The 19,551-nt window shown below is 36.9% G+C and overlaps 1 protein-coding gene across 1 annotated transcript in view; it reads left to right on the forward strand.

Moving 5' to 3' along the window:
- The first annotated feature begins 6,872 nt into the window (after window positions 1–6,872).
- LOC107014869 overlaps window positions 6,873–19,551 on the forward strand; it is a 30,735-nt gene continuing 18,056 nt past the window's right edge. The window contains 4 exon segments of the mRNA XM_027915577.1: window positions 6,873–7,289; window positions 7,512–7,615; window positions 7,781–7,968; window positions 8,017–8,120. Of these exon segments, the coding sequence (XP_027771378.1) occupies window positions 6,873–7,289; window positions 7,512–7,615; window positions 7,781–7,968; window positions 8,017–8,120 (813 nt within the window).

The raw sequence follows: 19,551 nt of genomic DNA on the forward strand, positions 1-19,551 counted from the left end.
TTAATTCATTTTACTTTTTTGGAATATCTTGACCTAACCGACATAGACCACATGAGCTAGTGTGGAATCCAGTTTCATAAAACCCTACACGAAAGAAGGCGGACTACTTGCCAAGGTAGTACCAAAACATAAGACATAGCAACTATGTGGATCCACTAGCTAGCATTCCTATGGGGGCAACATAGTTCAAGAACTAGGAGATACAGTTGGGACCCTTTTTATGCTCCGTGCATTGTAGTCTCCAATCTCAAGAGTAATTGAGTGCTCCTACCTTCCCTATGTGGGAAGGAACACTCCTCAATCTAGTTCACTCGGTGCTAAGATAGAGTCCCTTTTTGAAATGTCTTTAAGCTTTTAATTATCAATCATAGATTAGTGTCAGTCATCGGTCTACCCCTTGTATTATTATCATTATTAATGTCTCAATAATAATTGTATGAGTATAAATGCATTCATCATAATTCATATATGTGATGTTAACGCATTGCAAATCACTTTATAATAAGGCACATTAGTATACATCACCATCCTTATAGCATATGCATCTTAAACAACCTCACAACCATAATCAAGACATTTCAATTCAACATATACCCTATCAATACTAAATAAGTCATACTCCAACACAATCATCATGACTTAATCACAATTAACCGCAAATTGAAGTAAGAATATAGATTACAAGACTTACCAAGTCTCCTTCATAGTTCATCACAAGGGTCTTTCCATCAACCCATAAATCAACCCAAATAGGTCATCACATCAACATAATTCAATAACCAACATGATAATAATGCTAGGAGAACAATTCCACAATAATTCAATACTACCTCAAAGCTTAAGACAAGTTAATTAGGTCAATTCTCATCACCTAGATCACTTCTCTGTAGCTAGTATGGAAGACTACAATTCATCTTAATTTGTTAATTATTGGTGTAACAACATCATATAATAGTGATTTAACTAATAATCAAGTCAATTGAATCAATCACAACCCAATTCACATCAAGATCAAACCTAGGGTTAAGGTGAAGAATCATATTCTTCAAATTGAACCAAACAATCACAAATACATGTTAATCTATACATTATATACTAAATAAACCATAAACAACTCATTTCATAACATCATATTTGTAATTAAATGAAATCCACTTGAAAACTGAACTTTATGAAATACTTTTAAGGAGCCCTTTGAGGAAAGAAGTCTCAAAGGTGAATAAGATACCATACCTCTACATTTTATGATGATTTGGTGGTGAAATCCTCCATTTACAGCCCCCAAAACCTCCCCTAGATTGTCTTCAATGGTGCCTCCAAATAGAGAGAGAAAGAGAGAGAAGCAAGAGAGTTTATTTTCTGAGTTGTGTGTAGATTAATGAGGGTTGGGGTCTTTATATGGGGGGGTTAAATTAGTTAATTAACCTTAATTTAATCCTAAAATAACCCCTAAACCCTTTATTTATTATAAAGAATTAATTTAAAATGTGCGGAAAAGTTGCTGACCACATTGACGAGACCACGATTGACGGATCGGTATTCCATCGATGGGCAGACCTGCCTCCATACTGCACAACCATAATTTCAGTCAGAGCGTGGTGAAAGCGGGGGCTTTCTCTATTTTTCTATGTTTTGTTTGACGGTTATCGATGACACCCCGTCGATCCATACACGATTGTCGTCTGCATCTCGTCGATGCAAACTGCCTTGATAATGTTGACAACTTGCGAGGGTCCTCCTTAAGGGACCTTGGTTGGTCCTTGGGGAGTCTTACCTGGATGTTTCAACCACGAGTGACCTTAAACACATGTTATACACCCTTCCACCTAATTTCATGAATTTCCGACTCCTAAAAGCTAGTTAAATAGGCTAACGCACGCTAGTATCCCTTAGAACTAGTTTCCAAACGTCATGGATGTTCTTGGACGTTTTGGTTCCTAAACTTCCTAAATGACCTATATTCATTAAAATAGGTCTTAAAAAGTGTTTATACCCCATGTGCATTAAAAGGGACATTTTACTTGAAATCATACTTCATGTATTTTTGAAAAATCTTTATAAAACTATGATACAATAGAATTTATAAAATCTACACAATCATATAGGCATATTAAACGGCCAAACATTATATAAAATCATACAATGAATTTAAGTCATTTTTGACTCATTTTTCAGTAACTTGATTTACCTTTACAGTGAACTACATCCATTTTAAAGTAACTTGATTTCCCTTTACGTTGAACTACATTCATTTTACAGTGACTCACTTTCTTCCTAATTCCTTATTCTACCAAGTAACCCTCTAGTGATACTTGGTGCAATGCATCACCTTAAGGCCACAAGGAAGTCACACATACAATCCACATAAACCAAAATATACCATCATAGAAGTATAATAAATCATAGACACCTTTAAGTCAAGACCTGAATGACACTACAGTGAACCATAATTTACTTTTCACATATACTAATATCACTTCACATAGAACCTTATAAGACCTTACTCACAATCTCAATCTAGTCTACTAGTGCAATGTACATGTGAAGGCCCATAACCTCACACATACTTAGTAAACCTATTATGAGACCACAGGACTTACATTACATTCATACGTCATCATAATTCATGTCAAGCAAGACATTTATCATATAGTCATTAAGACCAATATTATGCATATACAACAATACCACTTCATATATGCTCATAACATGCATTTCATCACAACAAGTAGACAAATACTACGTCATGGATAAGGAACATATACATAGACACATGCATTAGAACACCTTCCTAGGACTTCCCTCAAGAGCCACTTGTGCAATGAATAGGTGAGGTCCCATAGCCCCACCTACACTAAGAAATTACCCTTAGGTTATACTAGTTAGGGTCCTTAATTTACTTCCATTATCCATCTTACTTTTGGGAAACTATAGCCTTAACCGACACTAAGACCATGGGTGCTACATGGAATTTGGTGTTGTAGAGCCTCACCAATGGAAGGTCTTCTTACTCATCCAAGGTCGAACATTAACACATGATAGCATACTAAGTGAATCACCTGCTAGATCTTATGTTGCAAGCCTAGTCATGGAACTTGGAGGTACATGTGAAAACCTTCTTTATGCCAAATCGGGCATTATGGTTATTCACTTATGGAAACCCTCTATATGCATATTGAGGGACTTTAGTTATTCATCTTATGAGGATTATGGTGACCTATCTTGCTACAATGGGAAGGAAAACCCCTCAACTTCAAGTTCTCTCGGTCCTAAGCTAAGTTTCCTTTTTATTAAAAGCCTTTATTAACATTACTTTATAAAATTAGGCTTAGGAGATTGACTCTTCATATGCTTAGATCATAGGTAATAGATGAAAGTTCATCAACCTAAATCATTTGATAAACCATTTCACATGGAAATAGCATGTGTAATCACCTATCTAGTTTAGGGTACACTTGAGCACACCTTTCAAGACCCCTCTATTGACTAGATCTTCATACATGTGTGTAACACTCTGAAAATTTCATGACTTAGGCTAGAGATTAATCCATAAAATAATGTTTAAAATGATGTTTATAGACCTATATTAATGCAATAAACTAATTTATAAAAGGTTAGAACCAAAACGACAAAGAAAGACCTTGACGTTCGGAAACTAGCTAAATTGAACTAGTTGACGTCCCTATGTTTGGTGAAGGTTTCGAAGTGTCAAAGGAAGTCCAAAACATGTAAAGTTATCCTGGATAGGTAGCATGTAGTACAAATGGTCCAAACATTCGGTAACGACACCCCAAGGACCACCCTAGGGGTTCTTGGAAAGGACCCAAACATGGGTGGGCAGGCTGCCTGGCAGCCTGCGAGCAGGCAAAAGTGGAGGCATGGCGTGCGACACGCGCCTGTCACGAGGTGTTCTGCCTCAAGATTTAAGATTCAACCTCGCGGCGTAAGGCTGACATGCACCTCACTTCCTCAACTCAAAATTTAATAAAAATGACGGGATTTGGCCCCGCAACGCGCAACTACTTCCCAGAATCGTTAAATGTGTATTATTTGTAACTTAACTTATTAAAAAGACCAATTTAAGTGGAGGGTCTTTTGGGTAATTAATAGGACTACTATATATTGATATTAGGTCAGTCTGAGACCACTTTTACACGTCCCAAATCAAATCAAACGAAATTTCTCTCATTCTCTCAAGAACACTCTCTTCTCCAAACTCCATTGAAGAACAAGAAGAGCTTAAGGAAGAAGACGAAGACCTCAAGCTTATCATCCAATTTTCAAGGATTCTTCATCTATAAGGTATGGGTTTTTCATTGTTGGGATTCCTTTCCCCAAGAGGTCCTTTCAAGGATAAGTTTTCAAGAACTTCGAACACTAGGGTTTTTACTCTACAAAATGAATTTTCTTCCTAACCCGAGATTTATGATTTTCAATAAAAAGTAAGTATTTTCTATGGTCTATTCCACACGATTTTATAAGTATGTTGTTAGTTATGTTTGAATTTTGTGTAAGCATGTTCTTATATAGATGATTGTTTCGTATGATTGTTTCTACTACTTGGCAATATAAAAATGTAGGGATTAAAACTAAAACTAGAATGAACTCTTAAATGACCCTTATGCTTTACCCTACATTATGCATGGATCTTTTACATGATTTGAAGAGTTTTTCTTGATTATGATATTGAGTATTTTACTATGTTATGGTTCTGAATGTTGTAAGCTGAATTTAAGTTCTTGAATAAGGTTCTTGGAAGCTAGAGGTAAGTCTTCTAAAGTTTTTAATACTCTACAATGTGTATGTTAGCCTATAGATCATGATGCTATGTTATGGAAGTATGTATGATGTTTTTATGTTTATATGTTGGGCTATGAACATGTAATTTGTGAGATCATGGAAAGCACACGATAAAGCAAGTTATGATATTCTCTTGTACGCTTTACACAAGATAACTATGTTATGTTAATCTCATATACGAAGAGTTGCGATGAAAGGAATTCTCATCTAATCCTAAAGATATCATGATCATGTTTATACAAGGAGTTAATCTCCTTTGACCTATGATAACTTTATGATAAAAATACAACTTAAAGGTTATTCAAGAAAGGGACTTAAGCTAAGCACCGATGAACTAGATATGAGGGGTGTGCCTTCCCTAGTTGGAAGGTAGGTTCACAATGACTCTCATGAGATTGAGGCTGCCATGTAATGTGGAACTATGGATCTCTAATACATCTCCTAGTTATTGAACTATGTTGTCACCATAGGATACAATCTAGTGGATCCACCTAGAATGCTATGTCATGTTTGGTTTTACTTTGTCCTGTAGACCACCTTCTTTTGGTGTGGGCTTTTATGACACCGGATTCCATGTTTAGCTCATATGGTCTATGTCGATTAAGGAAAATGTTCCCTCATGTAAAGTTAAAGACACGTAAATAAACCTTGACTAGGGTGACTTGAGGAGTCTACTTAGTAGAGGTAGGGGTATAGGACCCTACCTAGAAATTGCACAAGTTGACTCTAAGGGAACTCCTAGGAGATTGTTCTTATGTAATATGACTAACATGAAAGGTATGATTTTATGATGCATCATGTTACTCTTGTATGATGTTGGTCTTTAAGATGAATATGTTTATTGGGTTATATTGTTAAATGAAGTGATGGCTACTTATGTTACAAGTTATATGAACCAAAGCTTTACTAATGGTCTACTTGGTTGTGTGGGGTTATGGGGCTTCACATGACCATTGCACTTTTATGTTGTGGATGGGATCATTGGTAAGTGCTTTGTATGCTATGTGACGTGATCTATTGAATATGAAAAGTTAATATGACTCTATGATAATATGTCTTTGCTTACGATCATGATTTATATTGATGGAATCATTTACTTGTATATGTTATATGGTATGTGAATTGAAGACTTTCATATGACTTAGCATGTTTTCTAAATATATGATAAATAATTCATTTTCATGCATGTACTTAAATATTATGGGCATATACCCCTACTTAGTACATTTGGCGTACTAACCCCATTACTTTATATTACTACAACTGTAGGTTCCGGCCATTAAAGTTTAAGGAGGTTTATTTTAAAAAGCTTGGAACTCTTTATCCAAGCCTTGGTAGGTCCTCATTTTTGGGACGCTATCAATTATATTCCAGGTTATGAAGACTTCAGTAGATATTAGGAATATCCTATTTCCATCATGTTTCTTTCGATTCTTTTGTATGAAGGCCTATATGGCATATTTATTATGCATAGGCTAAGTCCAAATTTGCACTCTCTAGATGGTTTTATATATAGGAGACAATTTCTTAAAATATCATATGGTTTATGAATGATAAGTATGAAGTACAAGTATACTTCAAGTAGAATGTAAAAGTTTTAATTTCCATAATTTTTACCGGTCACAGGTTATGACGAATGCTAATGGCTTCTCTGAGTCCTCTGAGAGGATGACGACGCCGGTCTCATCTGGGGTATCCTCTTCACGTGTGATAAACTTTGTATTAGAGGATGAGGTTAAATATCCTTAGAATCAATGGCTCTAAACCACGTTGCCTAGTGTCTTGTTCATGGTTGTGCAGTGCGCCATAATTATGGATGAGAGGTTATGTGATGACTAGGAAACTTCTCTTTTTTTGATACTCCTATATCGTGCCTTTAAAATTTTGACACTATGTGTCTTTTAGCATCTAATCTCTTTATTATGGTTATAGAGGATGAACACAAGAAGGACATCCACGAGAAGAGTAGGAGAAGATATTGTTAATATGGGAGCTACTCCCCAAGGCAATCGAATGCTCCTCAAGTGCAAGTTTCTGCAAATGATCAAGTTCCGTTAAATCCTCCAGCTATGATGGATGGTGAGGTGAGGGCAGCATTGTTTCAAATGTCCCTAGCCATCACCACCCAAGATCAAGCCATCACAGCTCAAGCTAACGGGGAGGTTGTTCCTTGGGAGAACCAACATGCTAGTACCGTGGCTAGTCATTTGAGAGACTTCACAAGGATAAATCCACTCATGTACTTTGGAATAAAAGTTGATGAAGACCCCCAAGATTTCCTTGATGAGGTCTACAAGATCTTGTTTGCTACAGGGGTGAGTACTACTGAGAAAGCAGGACTTGCTACCTATCAACTCAAGGACATGGCTCAGACATGGTATAACCAGTGGATGAATAATCGGGCCTTAGAAGATGGTCATGTGACTTGGGAGATCTTCAAAAAGGCCTTTCTTGACAGATTCTTTCCAAGGGAACAAAGAGAAGATAAGGTATATGAGTTAATAAACCATCATCAAGGAGGTATAAGTGTTAAGGAATACTCCTTGAAATTCATTAAGCTTTCCAAATATGTTTCTTCTTTGGTTTCTAATTCTAGGGATTAAATGAGTAGCTTTGTAACGGGCGTATTCGAAGTGCTTGAAGAAGAATGTCGTGCATCAACGATTTATGACAATATGGATATTTCTAGGTTGATGGTACATGCTCAACAGATTGAGGAAAGTCGTCTAAGGAAGAGGAATAGGAAAGCTAAGAGGGCAAAGTCGTTTAAAAGTGGTTCTTCTGAGAGTAGGCTTGATGTCCAAGACAAGCCTAAGTTTAAGAAGAGGTTTTCAAATCAGGTTCTTGCTAATTTCTCCAATAATCGCAATGATTGAGGTTCTAATCCTAAACTTCAAAAAGGGAGAAATGTCGATCCACCAAAAGAGAAACCAACTTGAGATAAGTGTGGTAAGAAACATGTGGGTGAATGTCTTGTTAGGACTAAGAGTTGGTATGGTTTTGGAAAGGGTGGCCATATGGTGAAAGATTACCCTAATGTAAGAATCCAAGGCAAGGATAATGGTCAAGCTCAACCAAGTGGTCCTAGTTCTGAAGCTCCAAAAATGAATTATTTTTATGCACTCAAGGATAGGGGTGAACAAGAAAGCTCTCCTGACATTGTGAGGGGTATGTTACAAGTTTTCTATGTTAATGTCTATGCATTATTTGATCCAGGTGCTACTCTTTGCTTTGTTAAACCTATAATAGCTAGGAAGTTTGATGTACTTCGTGATGTTTTAATTGAACCCTTTTCAGTTTGTACCCCAATGGGTGACTCTGTAGTTTCAAAAAGAGTCTATAGGAAATGTCCTTTGATGTTGCCCAATAGAGTTTCTCTTGCTCATTTGGTAGAACTTGACATGTTTAATTTTGATAAAATCTTGGGTATGGATTGGCTTCATGATTGTTTTGCTTCCATAGATTGTAGAACAAGGGTAGTGAAATTTCAATTCCCTAACGAACCTATTCTAGAGTTGAAGGGGAAAATTCTATGCCAAGGGGCCTAATTATTTACTGTTTGAAGGCTTGTAAGATGATAGCCAGGGGTTGTTTATACCATGTGGTGAGAGTTAAGGACCTAGAATGTGAAATTCCTTCTATTGAGTCAGTCCCTGTAGTGAGAGAATTCCAAAAGGTTTTTCCTAAAGACCTTCTAGTAGTTCCTCCCGAACGGGAAATTGACTTTGCCATTAACTTTTTACCATATATGAATCCCATTTCAATTCCTCCATATAGGATGGCTCCGGCTGAATTGAAAGAGATGAATCTCCAACTCAAAGATTTATCACAAAAGGGTTTCATTCAACCTACTATTTCTCCATGGGGTGCTGCAGTCTTATTTATCAAGAAGAAGGATGAGTCACTTAGAATGTGCAGTGATCATCGCCAACTCAATAAGGTTACCATAAAGAACAAGTATCCTCTTCCTAGAATTGATGATCTATTTGATCAACTCCAAGGTGCTAGTTACTTTTCCAAGATTCACTTAAGGTCGAAATTTCACCAACTTAGGGTGAGAGGTGAACACGTTCCCATAACAACTTTCCGAATTAGATATGGTCACTATGAATACCTAGTTATGTCTTTTGGGTTAACGAATGCCCTGGAGGCGTTCATGGACCTAATGAATAGAGTGTTCTGAGATTGCCTAGACTCATTTGTGATTGTGTTCATTTATGAAATTTTGATATACTCCAAGAATGAAGATGAGCATGAAGTTACTTGAGGTTGGCCTTGCAAGTCCTCAAACAACACCAACTTTATGAAAAATTTAGCAAGTGTGAGTTTTGGTTAAGGTCGATTGCTTTTCTTGGCCATATTATCTATGATGATGTGGTAGAACTGTATTTGAAAAGACAGATGCAGTCAAAAATTGGCCTAGACCTTTGACTCCCACAGGCATAAGGAGTTTCTAGGGTCTAGCCGGCTATTATAGAAGATTTCTTGGTGTATTTTCGTCCATTACTTCTCCTTTGACATCTTTGACCCAAAAGAAGCTGAAGTTTGAGTGGTCAGAAGCTTGTGGGAAAGGTTTTCAAGAGTTGAAAGATAAACTTACCTCCGCTCCAATTTTGACCTTACCGGAGGGCAATGAAGGCTTTGTAGTGTATTGTTATGCTTCCCGAGTGGCATAGGTATGTGTCCTCCGGTAACATGGAAAGGTGATTGCTTATGCTTCTAGGCAACTCAAAGTTCATGAGAAGAATTACCCAACTCATGATCTTGAGTTAGTCGATGTAGTTTTTACCTTGAAAATATAGAGACATTACTTGTATGGTGTGCATGTTGATGTACTTACTGACCATTAAAGTCTTCAATATGTGTTTACACAAAAAGAATTAAAAATCTCCAACACAGAAGATGGTTAGAATTGTTGAAGGATTATAATATGAGTGTCTTTTACCACCCCGGCAAAGCCAATGTGGTTGAGGATGCTTTGTGTCGAATGACTATGGGTAGTGTGTCTCATGTGGAGGAAGAGAAGAAAGAGTTTGTGAAAGATGTTCATAGGTTGGCTCGCTTAGGTGTGCGGTTAGAAGATTCTCCAAATGGTGGTTTCATGGTCCATCATAACTCCGACTCATCATTAGTGGTCGAGGTGAATTCTAAGCAACATCATGATACAGTATTGATGGAGTTGAAGGAATTGGCACTTGGTAAGCTCAATGAGTAATTCTTTCAAGGGGAGGATCGTGTTTTCTTAGGTACCAAGGGAGATTATGTGTACCCGATGTTGAGGATTTGAGAAATCGAATTCTAGAAGAAGCTCATGGCCTTGCAAGTCCTCAAGGAACACAAACTTTATGGAAAATTTAGCAAATGTGATTTTGGTTAAGGTCGATTGCTTTTCTTGGCCATATTATCTCTTGTGATGGTGTAGAAGTTGATTCGAAGAAGACAGATGCGGTTAGAAATTGGCCTACACCTTTGACTCCCACAGACATAAGGAGTTTCTTGGGCCTAGCCGGCTATTATAGAAGATTTCTTGATGGATTTTTGTCAATTACTTCTCCTTTGACATCTTTGACCCAAAATAAGGTGAAGTTTGAGTGGTCGGAAGCTTGTGAGAAAGGTTTTCAAGAGTTCAAAGATAAGCTTACCTCCGCTCTAGTTTTGACCTTACCGGAGGGCAATGAAGGCTTTGTAGTGTACTGTTATGCTTCCCGAGTGGGATAGGGATGTGTCCTCCTGCAACATGGAAAGGTGATTGCTTATGCTTCTAGGCAACTCAAAGTTCATGAGAAGAATTACCCAACTCATGATCTTGAGTTAGTCGATGTAGTTTTTACCTTGAAAATATAGAGACATTACTTGTATGGTGTGCATGTTGATGTGCTTACTGACCATTAAAGTCTTCAATATGTGTTTACACAAAAGGAATTAAAAATCTCCCACAAAGAAGATGGTTAGAATTGTTGAAGGATTATAATATGAGTGTCTTTTACCACCCTAGCAAAGCCAATGTGGTTGAGGATGCTTTGTGTCGAAAGACTATGGGTAGTGTGTCTCATGTGGAGGAAGAGAAGAAAGAGCTTGTGAAAGATGTTCATAGGTTGGCTCGCTTAGGTGTGCGGTTAGAGGATTCTCCAAATGGTGGTTTCATGGTCCATCATAACTCCGACTCATCATTAGTGGTCGAGGTGAAAAATCTAAGCAACATCATGATACACTATTGATGGAGTTGAAGGAACCGGTACTTGGTAAGCTCAATGAGTCATTCTTTCAAGGGGAGGATGGTGTTCTTAGGTACCAAGGGAGATTATGTGTACCCGATGTTGAGGATTTGAGAAATTAAATACTAGAAGAAGCTCATGGTTCTCGCTATTCTATACATCCAGGTGCCACCAAAATGTATCATGACCTTAGAGAGTACTATTGGTGGGATGGTTTAAACAGGGACATAGCAGAGTTTGTTGCTAAGTGTCCAAACTTCCAAAAAGTTAAAGTTGAGCATCTCAAACCGGATGGGTTAACCAAAATCATGGATGTTCCTACACGGAAGTGGGAAGCCATCAATATGGACTTTGTTTGTGGGTTGCCTCGAAACCGAAAGCAAAATTATTCTATATGGGTTATTGTAGATAGGTTGACCAAATCTGTCCATTTTATTCTTGTTAAGTCCACTTATACGGCTGAAGACTATGCAAGGATATAGATTAATGAGATTTTGAGTCTTCATGGGATTCCTTTGTCAATTATTTCGGATAGAGGTGCCCAATTCACTTCTCTTTTTTGGAAGGTTTTCCAAAAGGGTTTAGGTACTCAAGTGAAATTTAGTACCACTTTTCTTCCTCAGACGGATGGTCAAGCGGAACTTACCATTCAGACCCTTGAGAACATGTTAAGAGAATTTGTCATTGATTTCAAATGAAGTTGGGATGATCACTTACCTTTGATCGAGTTCTCTTACAACAATAACTATCTTTCGAGCATCTCCATGGCACCTTTTGAAGCTCTTTATGGTAGAAGGTGTAGATCTCTGGTTGGATGATTTGAGGTTGGTGAGTCCTCACTCCTTGGTCCAGATATTATCTATGAAGATATAGAGAAGGTTCGAATCATAAGGGATAGATTGAAGATAGCCTATAGTCGGCAAAAGTCTTATGCTGACAATATAAAAAGAGATACTGAGTTTGAAATAGGTGATCATGTCTACTTGAAGATTTCACATATGAAAGGGGTGATGATTTCGGTAGAAAGGGGAAGTTAAGTCTCTGGTATGTTGTTCCCTATGAGGTTCTACAACGAATTGGGAAGGTTTCCTATGAGTAGAAACTACCTAGTGAACTAGCTTCAGTCCATCCGGTGTTTCATGTGTCTATGCTCAAGAAATGCATAGGTGACCTAGTGTCTATTCTACCTATTGAAGGTTTAGGAATTGATGAGAACCTCTCCTATGAAGAGGTTCCGGTTGAGATCCTAGATCGCTAAATCAAGAAGTTGAGAAACAAGGCGTTTGCCTCTATAAAATTTCAATGGAGGAACCATCTTGTTGAGGGTGAAACATGGGAGGCTAAAGCCGACATGAAGTCCCTATACCCTCATCTCTTTACTCCTTAAGGTTAGACATTCATCTTAATTGAGAAAGTAATGCATGATCATGAAATTGACTTCTAAATAGGTGCATGTCTGGTAAATGTTGTACCAACTAGAATTTTAAGTAAATACCTTCATACACTATTCTTACACTTATGTGAAACATGTATGCATATGTTTTCTTGATATTTTGTGGTTTTGTTGCCATTTTGAGAAGAATGATAGCATGGTGAATCTTTGATGCATTTTGAGCTTATGATAAGGTTGAGAAGGAAATTCCTCACTATGTGTTATGAATATGGAGCTCTTATATGTTGTGTATCATGAATTGAGCCAAAACAACTAAGAAAGATCTTGACGTTCGGAAACTAGCTAAATTGAACTAGTTGACATCCGTATGTTTGGTGAAGGTTTCGAAATGTCAAATGAAGTCCAAAACTTGTAAAGTGACCTTGGATAGGTAGTATGTAGTACAAAGAGTCCAAACATCCAGTAACGACACCCCAAGGACCACCCTAAGCATCCTTGGGGAGGACCCAAACATGGGTGGGCAGGCTGCCTGGCACCTGCGAGTAGGAAGAAGTGGAAACATGGCGTGCGACGCGCGCCTGCCACAAGGTGTTCTGACTCAAGATTTAATAGTCAGCCTCGCAATGCGAGTCTGACACGTACCTCATTTCCTCAACTCAAAATTTAATAAAAATGATGGGATTTGACCCCGCGACGCGCAGCTACTTTCCAGAATCGTTAAAGTCGTATTTTTGGTAATTTAACTTATTAGAAAGACCCATTTAAGTGGAGGGTCTTTTTGATAATTAATAGGACGACTATATATTGATATTAGGTCAGTTTTAGACCACTTCTACACGTCCTATACCAGATCAAACGAAATTTCTCTCATTCTCTCGAGAACACTCTCTTCTCCAAACTCCATTGAAGAACAAGAAGAGCTTAAGGAAGAAGACGAAGACCTCAAGCTTTTCACCCAATTTTCGTGGATTCTTCATATCTAAGGTATGGGTTTTTCACTCTTTGTATTACTTTCTCCAAGAGGTCGTTTCAGAAATAAGTTTTCAAGAACTTCAAACACTAGGGATTTTACTCTACAAAACAAATTTTCTTCCTAACCCTATATTTATTATTTTCAATGAAAAGAAAGTATTTTCTATGGTCTATTTCACATGATTAGATGAGTATGTTGTTTGTTATGTTTGAATTTTGTGTGAAGCATGTTCTTATCTAGATGATGGTTTCGTATGATTGTTTCTACTACTTGGTAATATGAAAATGTAGAGATTGAATTTAAGACTAGAATGAACTCTTAAATGACCCTTATCCTTTACCCGACATTATGCATGGATCTTATACATGATTAAAAGAGTTGTTCTTTATTATGATACAGAGTATTTTACTATGTTATGGTTCTGAATGTTGTAAGTTGAACGTAAGTTCTTGAATAAGGTTCTTGGAAGCTAGAGGTAAGTATTCTAAAGTTGTGAGTACTCTACAATGTCTATGTTAGCCTATAGATCATGATGTTTTATTATGGAAATATGTATGATGTTGTTATGTGTATATGCTGGGCTATGAACATGTATTTGTGAGATCATGAAAAGCACACGATAATTCAAGTTAAGATATTCTCTTCTACGCTTTACACAAGATGACTATCTTAAGTTAATCTCACATACGAAGGGTTGCGATGAAAGGAAATTCTCATATAATCCTAAAGATATCATGATCATGTTTATAAAAGGAGTTAATCTCCTATGACCTATGATAAGTTCATGATAAAAATACAACTTAAAGGTTATTCAATAAAGGGACTTAAGCTAAGCATCTATGAACTAGTTATGAGGGGTGTCCCTTCCCTAGTTGGAAGGTAGGTTCACAATGACTTTCATGAGATTGAGGCTGCCATGTAATGTGGAACTATGGGTCTGTAATACATCTCCTAGTTCTTGAACTATGTTACCACCATAGGATACTAGCTAGTGGATCCACCTAGAAAGCTATTTAATGTTTGGTTCTACTTTGGTCGGTAAACCACCTTCTTTGGGTGTGGGGTATTATGACACCGGAATCCATGTTTAGCTCACATGATCTATATTGGTTAAGGCAAATGTTCCTTCATGTAACATGAAAGACAAGTAAATGAACGTTGACTAGGCTGACTTGAGGAGTCTACTTAGTAGAGGTAGGGTATGGGACCCTACCTAGACATTGCACAAGTTGACTCTAAGGGAAATCCTAGGAGATTGTTCTTATTTAATATGATTACATGAAAGATATGATGTTTATGATACATGATGTTGGTCTTTATGATGAATATGTTATTGGGTTATATTGTTAAATGAAGTGATGACTACTTATGGTACAAGTTATATGAACCAAAGCTTTACTCATGGTCTCCTATCTTATCTACTTGGTTATGTGGGTTATGGGGCTTGACATGACCATTGCACTTGTAGGTTGGTCATGGGATCATTGATAAGTATTTTGTATGTTATGTTACATGATCTATTGAATATGAAAAGTTAATATAACTCTATGATAATATGTCTTTGCTTAGATCATGCTTTATGTTCATGGAATCCTTAACTTGTATATGTTATATGGCATGTGCATTGAAGACTTTCATATGCCTTAGCATGTTTTCTAAAGATATGATAAATGATACTTTTTCATGCATGTCCTTAAATGTTATGTGCATATACCCATACTTCGTACATGTGGCGTACTCACCCCATTACTTTACATTACTACAACTGTAGGTTCCGACCATTGAAGTTTAAGGAGGTCGATTTGAAGAAGCTTGGAACTCTTTCTCCAAGCCTTGGGAGGTCCTCATGTTCGGGATGTTATCAATTATATTCCGGCTTATGAAGACTTTATTAGATATAAGGAATATCCTATTTCCATCATGTTTCTTTGGATTGTTTTGTATTAAGGCTTATATGGCATATTGATTATGTATAGTCTAAGTCCAAATTTGCACTCTTTAGATGGTTTTATATATGTGAGACAATTTCTTAAAATATCGTATGGTTTATGAACGATAAGTATGAAGTCTAATTATACTTCAAGTAGAATGTCAAAGTTTTAATTTTCCGCAATTTTTACTGATTACATGTTATGAAGAATGCTTAGGGCTTCTCTGAATCCTCTGAGAAGACGACGACGCCGGTCTCATCTGGGATATGCGCTCCGTGTGTGAAAATATGTGTGTACACTTATATGTGAGCAAAGCTTGCACATAACACATAAATGTCACACATGTTCATATATCAATGCATAATTCTATAGGTGTAACTATATGATTAATCCTTTCATATCAACACTTTAAGACACTTTGCACATTCATACTTCATAAAATCATATACTTAACATCATAGGATATAAATCATACTCATAACATGCTCATACAATCCTATTAATGTACTTAGAAGCCAAACATAGGAACTATTCTATCAAGGTACACATGTGCATTGCATAGACAAGGTTCCATGCCCTTACCCATACTAGTACACCTATCAAGTCATCCCAGTTAAGGAATACATAACATACTTCACATAAATTTACCTTACATGCATAGTAGTAGACATTTAGTGAATATGAGAACAATATTTCGTTAGACACCATGACCCTTTGCTACATCGTAAGTAAGCATAATGTTTGAGTGTGTGTGTGCATTGGTCAACATGATCACCTAATGTCTATCAACCACAACATTTAGGCATCCACCGTCTTAAGACCACAATGCACAACTAATTACATGCTTATAACACTAGCTACATAACCTAGATTCGCAACTAGAATAGAAGACTAGGTACAAGTTACACATAGTGTGATCATCATAACCACAGACTCATATATTTATAAATTTTCCTTCAAGGACATAGTAAACACATATATATAATGACAATAAAATAAACACTGCCACCATAAGTGGACCATACCAAACAATGCAATGCAAGGCTTCATCAACTACAATAATATAGAAAAGTAGAGGACAAAAGTAGACTTTACCAATTCATCAACCTTTCGATAAACATTGATCAATACACCTTTTTAATCAACAATACATGTATAGGGTAGTAGCTAAATGTACTTTAATCATGAAAGAAACCATGTACAAGTCGTTACAAGATCATACTACAACTTAATGCAATACATCATTATTAGAAAGTAGAGAGTTATAGATCATCAACCAATTTCCCTAGTATTGATCATCAATTATATTTTATCAATAATATACATTTAGAGCAGTAGCTAAAACGATAGAACATCATAGCTCTTCATCTACCCTAGAATATAGATCATATTATATACATCACCATATCAAGCCTACAGGCTAGAAAAATGAATCCTTACCAATTCAATTGTTATCTATTCATATTGGCTAAATTATACCTGATTATCATCACATCACGTGTAGGCAGTAGCTAAGATAATTCACCATAATCGAGTCACATAACAACCATCCTAATGTCAAGATCACAAGTTACTACACGATAGACTAGCCTTATTCAAAATCTTCAAATTTGACCCCCATTGATCATTACTCAACAATTCATCATTAATGCACATACTAGACAGTAGGTATAAGCATATTAACATAATTGAATCACAATTCGATATACATGAGATCAAGATCATAAAGTCATACATAGGCTAAAATTGAGTTTGTGAGGGAGAATGGGTTAATAGTGAAATTGGATTGAAAATCACCTCCAAGTTAGTAGATAATCATCAATAAATTAATATAATGCTTCTGAAATAAATTCGATAAAGAAGCCATCGCTAGATTGAAGAAGAAGAGATCTGATCATGGAACTTCATTGAAAACTTTGAAGAGGACTCTCTAGATGAAAGATTAACTAGATATGAAGGATCACCATACCTTTATTATATGAAGAACCCACTAAAAATTGGTGAATAACCCATGGAAATACAAGCTGACCTTGAACTTCACCTTCAATGGAGGTAATCTAGAGAGGATATTTTGGGAGAGGGAGGTTTTGATTTTGAATTAAGGATTGGGTATGGTCTATTCACGTGTTTAACCAACGTAATATACCCAAAAATAGGTAAATAAACCGCCTAGGGTCAGCTTAGCACGAGGGGTGAATTTCCCATTCACCCAATAACTAGGCAGCGTGCATGGCAGTAACTGAAGCCTGCATCGACGGCCAGCCATTGACGCCACATTGGCCCATCGATGGAATTTCTGTGGCTTCCGTCGTTTGGGTCTTAGGCTATTCTTTGGCTGAGCCTTCCCCAGGCTAAGTTTTCATCAACTCCTCCCATAGACGGGTCTTTATTCAACTGACGAGGCGTCGTTTGGCTTCAGTTGATTGACACTGCCAAGGCAGTGTCTCCACAACCTATGGGTCCTTCTTGAGGGCCTCTTGCGGGGCCCTTGGGGAGTTGTACCCTGGCGTTTCCAACGTAAATTTATACCTTAACATTTAAAGGACCTTCCACATCATTTTCACCCGAAACAATTACACGCAACACCTTCAAATATGCTAGGCATACTCAAGACACACACATGCATGTCTCAAGGATCAACTTTCGAACGTCTTGGATGTTCTTGTACGTTTGAGCTCCAAACTTCATCAAACTATATAAACTAATTATAAACATAATTATTACTCATATAAGGACCTCACAAGCTAATTACACACACATAAACACATAACAACGTATAAGGCCCCTTAGGTGACTAGTCGTCGAACGTCTTGGTCGTCCCTTGACGTTTGACTTCCAAATCAATTCAAATCAATCATGCATACTTTAACACGCTATATTAACATTTAAACAAGATTATAGGCACAAGTGAGTATCTAGATACCCTAACTCAATTTTGGGGGTCTTATAGCTTCTTAACTTCTAAGAATTGACTCTTTAACTTTTTTGACTTTGATCTTAACTTCCTTGAATTGGATTATGTATTCAAGGTTAATGATGTGATGTTTATGGATGATTTCGTGATGTTATATGTACTTTATATTGTTAGAATTAACTAAGAAACATAGATATATCACTTAGGAACTAGTATGAAAAAGGTGGGGAAGAAATGGGGAGAACTTGCATCCCTGGCGCTCTGAGAGGCATGGGGCGCCAACCCTCATCTTACAGAGAACAGGCTAGGTCACTCTGATTGGCGCGGCCACCCAAGTCCCTTCGGACAGAAATTTTCCTTGGGGACATTGAAAGGTGCAGCGCCTTAACCCCTATCCCCAAGTGTTCTCGACTTTTCTCTTTTGTTTTCATCTTTGAACCATATAAACTTCCATGGTTTTGTACCCAACACTTAGTATCATTAGGAATATCAATATACAATAGATTCAACCCCAAACTACTACTAGAAACATGAATCAAAACTTCAACACCTCAACCATCAAGAGTTCAATGAAAACTTCAACAATGTTCTTCAATAACTCACTTTCCTAACATTCAAATACTTAGATTCTGAATGTAAACAAGATTGGTGTGTGGGTGAACTAACCCAACATTATATGATATTATATTTCTTTTTAGGGATCATCCCCAGTGAATTCCACACACAAAGCTCTAGTTCTTGGCAATTCTTGATTTCTCTCCTCTTTTCTCTTCTTTTCTCTCTTCTCCAAGCCCTAGCGCGAATTTTATTTTTTCTAAACTGAACAAAGGTCTGGTTTTACCCAATTAATCCTTAAAAAAACGATTAACTTAATTAGGTAAGGAAAAAATAACTTTGCCCTTGCCAAATCCGGATTGGACTTTCCTTAATCCAACAGGCCAACTTCCGAAAGGCATAACTCACTCATACAATATTGAAATTGCGCAAAATCGGCGACATTGAAAAGATTATGCTAAGGGATTTCCAACCATATATGGAACTATTCCTAACTCATTCTGATCTAGGATTTATGATAATTTGAAAATTACCAAAACTCACTTTCTTAATTAGATAAATTTTCTAGATTTTCTTATTCTATCCAAAAATAAGTATTTTCATATTTCAAGCACTTTTCTAGTCGTTTCTAGGTGGGATATGTTACAATAAGTATAACCCCAAGGAGGGGTCACCAATGTTGTGTTTCGTAGGACATTCGGATCTTGAGCCAAGTTGTGACCAACCAAGCTGACAACAGAGAGAGAATCTTCATGAAGTGGCTCATACTT

The sequence above is a fragment of the Solanum pennellii genome, chromosome 3 (assembly GCF_001406875.1).
Source record: "Solanum pennellii chromosome 3, SPENNV200".
Classification (NCBI taxonomy): domain Eukaryota; kingdom Viridiplantae; phylum Streptophyta; class Magnoliopsida; order Solanales; family Solanaceae; genus Solanum; species Solanum pennellii.